Genomic DNA, 6,829 nt, shown 5'->3' on the forward strand with positions numbered 1-6,829 from the left:
AGAAATTAGGTTTTGCCAGGACACTGCTGTCACTAGCACAACAACAGTGGCCTCAATGGAGACAGAGACAGCTCCTGAACTTGCACAGACCTCTACAGTTGACCGCAACACGGAAATGCCAGTTGATATTTCACAGGAAACAACAGTCAACTTGCACAGCACAGCAGAAGATTGCCCTGGTGCCAGACTTATCACTAATATCCAAAATACCAATAATGTCAAGGTTATTCAATTTAACATCTTTAAAAACCTGGAATTCAGTTTAATACGAAAAACCGAAAAAACAATTGTCATGCCCAATACTCCAATAGACAAGAAAGATCGTGATGGCACTCAGGCTGTAGGAGAGGGAATGGGGTCTTTCAAGCAGTCACACTTCAATTGTGTAACTCCCTTGTCCTTATGGTGTATTGACACTATTGAAACTTTTCAAAAGCAGTCTAATGTTAGAAGAGCTTTTAGGTAAACTGTTTCTGTTGTTGTTGTTGTTGTTATTATTATTATTATTATTATTCTTATCATTATTATATATTTTATTAATTATATTTTTATTATGATGTTGATTTGGGTGACAATTATTTGACAAATATTATATATTAATTTTCTAAACATATTAACCATCCCTATGCTTAAAAAAACTCTTAAAAATATTTTTTTCTTTTAAACTTGTGTATTGTTTGACTTCTAAAATGTTTGTATCAGGTGTATAATTACTTTTTAAATAAAGTTGTTTTTAATGTGAGCAGCTCCTATTGGCTCGTTTAAAAAGAGGGAGGAGCAGATTGCACGCCTAGCGTCTAGTCTTCGCGGTCTTTCGTCAGTTGCGGCTTTTTCTCTCCCTGGTGTTTGAGAACGTGGAGGACAAAAGGATACCAAAGAATCGAAAACTATGACAAAGCTAAATACTGAAAGTTTGATAAGTTTTCATCAATGGTTATTTTAGTAACTTTCTATAGTTGTCCTAAACGGTATAAATGGTAAATGGCCTGTATTTGTATAGCGCTTTTACTAGTCCCTAAGGGGGAGAAGCATAACATCTTTAGCTAGCAGGTAGAACTGGGTTAATTTACTGTCATTGTCTTTGGCAAACATAATTAAAAGTTAATTACAAAACTCTTACTGCCTATATTCTACTCAATAAAGTTCATCTTTTCTTATTCTGTTTTCATTCCGCCATTCTCTCTCTACAGTTTTTGAATTTACATACTGTAACGTACACGGCAGTTTTTTTTCTGTACTTCTGCAACCTTTTCTTAGGTTTTCCTATAAGGTATTTGTAATTAATTAACATGAAATTTCCCCTTGTGGGACTAATAAAGGTATCTTATCTTATCTTTAAAAAAATTATTCTTTTTTTGGCTTTACTGTCATGATCCTGGGCCATATTGGCCCAGCATTCTTAGTTTTCTTGTATTTTTGTATTTTGTTCCTTATTTATGCCGTGGTTCCTAGGTTCTGTTAAGATGTTCCTTATTTGATTACCCCCTGTGTGCCCCTCTGTGTATCTGAGTCCTTGTTTCCCCTCCTTGTGTTTCATTCAATGTTTTCCCCAGCCCGTTTTGTCTGTGCTCTCTCTCTCCTCCTGTCTGAACCTCTGTGTACTTCCTGTTTTACTTTGACAGTCTCTCGTCAGTATGCGTCATGTTGTGTTCACTCCTGCCCTGTCTCATTGCGATTATCTGTGTCAGCTGTGTTCCCACTTCCCTCGTTAACCCTCTGTGTATTTATGTCTGCGTCTCCCTCAGTTCAGCGTCGCGTCGTCAATGTCTCCTCCCCGAACCTGTGTGTCTTTCTGTGTTCCCTCGGCCTTCTGTTAGTATTCCCAGTTTAGTTCTGTTTCGTTGTAAGGCCTGCAATAAAGCAGTGATTTTGAGTTCAGTTCCTGTCTCCGTGAGTTTTGCGTTTGGGTCCTCATCTGCCTCCACACAGCTAGTTCATGACATTTACTGGATTCCCACTCCGGTAACTCGGCCATTATGCACTACTCAGTAAACAAAATGGCTGAACAGTATCTTAAATGTCTGAACATGAGCTAGTCATACCATGTTACATAATATTCATGTGCAGTGTAGAAAGCTCACCTTATAGGGGTGTAAAACATGAGGCGTATGAGGTGATTGTTTAAATTACAGCAGTAGATGCCTGCAGCTGAAATGGTTTTCTGATCTGAACGTGAACCTACTGGTCACGTTTACGGTAATGTTACCAGATATGCGTTGTACTATAGGAAAACGGTGGTGGATTAGTGTGCAAAAAGCCCCCAAAAGAAACACACAGCTTCTTTAGCTCAAACACTGTCTGATCTCTTAGATACTGTGCTGTTCCATCTAGTTATTGGTTACTGAGAAATGTTAGGTTATTAATTAATTAAGAGAGTGCAGCTGTTCAGATCAGATGGTAAAGTAGGAAAATGCAGAACATGTTACTATAGCTGAATGCTGTGTAAAATACTAGTAATAAATCTAACTCCCATTTATGGCTTTTACTACTGTGGGGCTAAATAAAAAATTACAGACATAATGAAATCTGCTACAATTACAAAGCTTAAGTTTAAAACAATTATTATATATTAAGCATTTTTTTTTGCTCTTTTTTTAAATTCTTTTTGCTAATAATGGACTCAATTTTATTATCAAGTTCAAAGACCTATTAAACTTTTAAACCATTAAATCCAGGAAATTAGATGCCCGTAAATGTACGAGACCCTCTTTATGGCTAGTATCCCCAAATATTTAATAATCCTTTCTAAAAGTACACAAATTTTGTTCTTTTCAATTAAATAGTGCATGTTTAATGTATTCTTGAGCAGGTAAAAATTCCACTAAATTCGTTTTTGCATATTTTTAAGTATAATCACATTTTTATAGTTTGCAAGTACTTTTAATTTGGAGATTTTGCCACTTGATTTGAAGTTTGGATAGTGCTTTATAGTAATTTGTAAATGTTTTGAAGTCACCTGGCTTCTTAATAATTTAATAAAAAATTAACAGGGAGGGGCGGTAGTTACACACGCAGTAGCACAGGAACAGAGCAGGAGGGCGAGACAGAGAAAGAGAGCCAGGGACAACAACGTCACATTAGAAAAGTACAGTAATCATCCACAACTATTTTCAGTTGCGGATGATAAAGGATTCAGAAAGTTTATTCATGCAGACCCATATGACAGAGAATGTGCATCTTCTTTTTGTTTTCATATTTTAATTTATATTTGTGTTGTGGTTTGCAGTGTTTTGTGTTGTTTCACTTTAAATTTGTTTAAAAGGAAAAAGCTGAAAATTTAAATAGTTAAAAGTTTAAATGTAAATAGTTGTTTTTTGTATTATATGATTTATTTATTACATTTTATGTGGAAAGAATAAATAAAAGTATATTTACGGTGCCCGCTTGAGACAAAGCACGTACAAACCCCAAAACACGTAAAAATTCCAAAACACGTAAAAACTCCCAAACACATACAAAACACAACAGAAGTGCTCCAGGATGCTAGGCACAGTGTTGAGCTTCTGTTACCTAGTGGCTACAAAAGCCAGCAAGTACCAACGACCGGATTTGGTGTGTGGTAGTAACAGGTAAATGAACAGTTTTTGGAATTTTTTATGAATATATATGAGTGCTTGTGTATAAATACACAAACAATACACATATGATTTCAATTGTGTAGATTAAGTGATCTAGGTAGCTCTGTTTTGGAAGTTCAGTTAATGCTAGAAATGGGTTTTTGAGTTTGTACGTACTTTGTCTCTAGGGGCCACCATATATATATATATATATATATATATATCTATAACATACATAAATAAAACCATGTTTCTTTTTTTACATTAGTAATTCCTTTTGTGCATAATTTTATATTGTTGTTAATAATAAATTAATTAGAGCAACAAAACAACCTGAAGAGCCGGTTGGGAGCCGAAAGAGCCTGCTTTTTTTTTAGTGAGCCGAGCCGAAAGAGCCGGTTCTCTAAAAAGAGACAAAAATTCCATCACTGGTTGTGTAATTTGCTGGAATTAATATGATCAAAAATGAACTGAGTTGTTTCGTATTCTATAGAAATTGTACATCTAATTAATAACAAGGCTTTCTGCTGATTATTAATTAAAAATTTATTGTTTTATTTTTAAGCAACAACTTTTTAGCATGCAATCAGTCCATGCTGTACAGGACAGATTTGTAAACTGTGCATACAAAAATAGACTATTTTACAAAATTGCTCTTTCAACAAATGTAAATCACAGCAGATTTTTTTTTGTTGTAGGTGCACTGTCACAACTAGAAATGTGGGGGGAAGTCCTCAAAATTGAAGGCAGAACAGGAAAATACATGGAAATAACAATTTTCCTTTAAGCACATCAGTAAAGGTCGATCCGGATACTTGATAACTGTTGGTATAGGTATGACATGAATTTGAATATATATATATATATATATATATATATATATATATATATGTATATATATATATATATATATATATATATATATATATATATATATATATATATATATATATATATATATATATGTATATATATATATATACATATATATATATATATACATATATATATATATATATATATATACATATATGTATATATATATATGTATGTATATATATATATGTATGTATATATATATATATATGTGTGTATATATATGTATATATGTGTGTGTATATATATATGTGTATATATATATGTGTATATGTATATATATGTGTATGTGTATATATATATATGTGTATATGTATATATATGTATGTATATATATATATATATATATATATATAGTGTGTATATGTGTGTGTATATATATATATATATGTGTGTGTATATATATATATATATATGTGTATATATATATATATGTATATGTATATATATATATATATATATGGAGATAGAGAGAGATACATGTAGCTTTGAGTAAAATAGAAAAACAGGATATAAGAACCAGTCTATTTACAATTTAACACTTTATTCAAGTTAATAATAAAAAAAAACAAATTGAATGAAATGAAACCATAACAAATAAATTACATTTAAAAACAGCCTGTAATTAACATAAAATTACAGCATGTCTTCTAATGACAGACCTGTAGAAAGAGATAAAAAAGGACAGTTAATACTTTAAATCGTTTAAACTGACTTAACATACTTAGGTTAAGGCTCCCCCTTATGGCCACACTGGGTATTACAGGAGTTTAGAATAGTGCAAAGTCATTTGGCTTTGATATGTGAGCGACAAAGGGCTCATTCAAAGCCTCGATGCTTGCTGGGTTAAACTCAGTTTGAAAAGAGAAAAATGAGACTGAAAAAGCAACAGCCTGATGTTGATCTACTCGATGTGCATCAGGAAGATCCAGTACTTAAACAGAATTTTATGTGGGATGAAAGGAGCATGCTGAAAATGTGCAACAGCTTGTGCGTCTACCCCCATACATAGTAAATGTTTAGCTAGCCGCAAATGCAACAGAAACTATAGCATTTCGTAACTATACTCACTTTAAATATATCAAATTACTAATAATGATGAAAAGCAACGACTATAAGACAGAACGACAGCAGTCTCCATTTATACAAAGCCTGGACGTGCTTCACTCACCATTAGCGCACATGCACTTTTTGAGCGCCTCTTTGTTTCCTGCGCACAGGTTGAGGTCGCTCTGGTTTTGGGCACACTCGACGAACTGCCTCAGCTCATATAAGCAGGCCTGCTGCTGCTGCTGCTGGTGGTACGGCTCCTAATACACACAAGACAGAGGATTAAATCATGTGTGTGACAAAGATCAAAACAGAGTTCAGCATGTCAGAACGAGCTTCAGTTTTGTATCACAAAGATGGAATATCTTCCATTAATGACACAAAGTAAATATATTTACACATCTATCGATAAAAATGCTGAAATATCTAAAACTGCGATCCTCAAACTGCTCAAGAGCGTGTGGTTTCCAAGTCCTTTTTGTCATAAAGAAAAGCTGAGTAAATGATTGGTCATCACTCATATCTTAAAGTCTACTGTGAATGTAACTGCATAAAGATAATAGTGATGTACTGGGTTCAGGGTTAATGAGTCAAACATCATTATGCATATTTCCCTGCACTTGTGTGAATGTAAATAAACCATGTTTGGCCTTTGGACTTTTGTTTTGGTTATAAACGCCCCAAATATTTTTCATAACTGATGTTTTCCTTCAGCAGCAGCTGTGTCTGTATTTTCAAATTAAACTTATCACATGTGTAAGAAAAAAAAACAAACAAACCCAGATTGAGCAGAGGGAGTAATTCATCTCTAATCGACCAGCACTGATTGCACTCAAGAGTCTTAATGAAAGCAAGATGATTCCTTCACTGCTTTTAGTTAAAAGTCTCAATTTTCATCATATTGTTTCCATCTGGCTGTTATTATATTGAGCTACCACAGTGCATGTAACTGCATCCATGCGTTACATAAAATGTGGTGTTTGTTTTTCACCTGCTCCATGTTGCATAGGCCCTGCATACTGTGTCTCAGACACCCTAATCTTCCTTGTAACTGTTCCAGTCCTGTGGCTGGCTACACCTGGGCTTACCTGGTGTGTGACGTCAGGCCTGGAAGGCTCCGGGTGTCCTCCACCGAAACCTCCCGTCATGGTTTGGTTGATTGTGGTGCCTACCCCCGACCCTACTGCCACCCCAGTGGCTGTAGACGTAGGTATGTAGACGGCAAACATACCTTGCCCAGATGGTGTGCCGACAGCGGACGGAGCCGGGCATAGGAAGGGGGGGGCATGGTGGTGGGGATGGTGGAGCCGGGGCCTTAGGTGTTGGGGATGGTGGAGCCGGGGCCT

At 34.9% G+C, this 6,829-nt stretch overlaps 1 protein-coding gene across 1 annotated transcript in view; it reads right to left on the reverse strand.

Annotated features, from left to right (window-relative positions):
• Positions 1-5,069: 5,069 nt before the first annotated feature.
• The window catches only part of LOC146373777 (coiled-coil-helix-coiled-coil-helix domain-containing protein 2-like), a 2,866-nt gene continuing 1,106 nt past the window's right edge, over positions 5,070-6,829 (reverse strand). Inside the window, exons 2-5 of the mRNA XM_084950141.1 lie at positions 6,749-6,829; positions 6,572-6,714; positions 5,605-5,743; positions 5,070-5,095 (exon numbers count right to left, since the gene is read on the reverse strand). The exon at positions 6,749-6,829 is cut by the window's right edge and continues 26 nt beyond it. Of these exons, the coding sequence (XP_084806267.1) occupies positions 5,070-5,095; positions 5,605-5,743; positions 6,572-6,714; positions 6,749-6,829 (389 nt within the window). The remainder of the gene's footprint in view (positions 5,096-5,604; positions 5,744-6,571; positions 6,715-6,748) is intronic.

This window comes from Perissodus microlepis, chromosome 14 (assembly GCF_051167445.1).
Source record: "Perissodus microlepis isolate ML-2025 ecotype Zambia chromosome 14, ASM5116744v1, whole genome shotgun sequence".
Taxonomy (NCBI): domain Eukaryota; kingdom Metazoa; phylum Chordata; class Actinopteri; order Cichliformes; family Cichlidae; genus Perissodus; species Perissodus microlepis.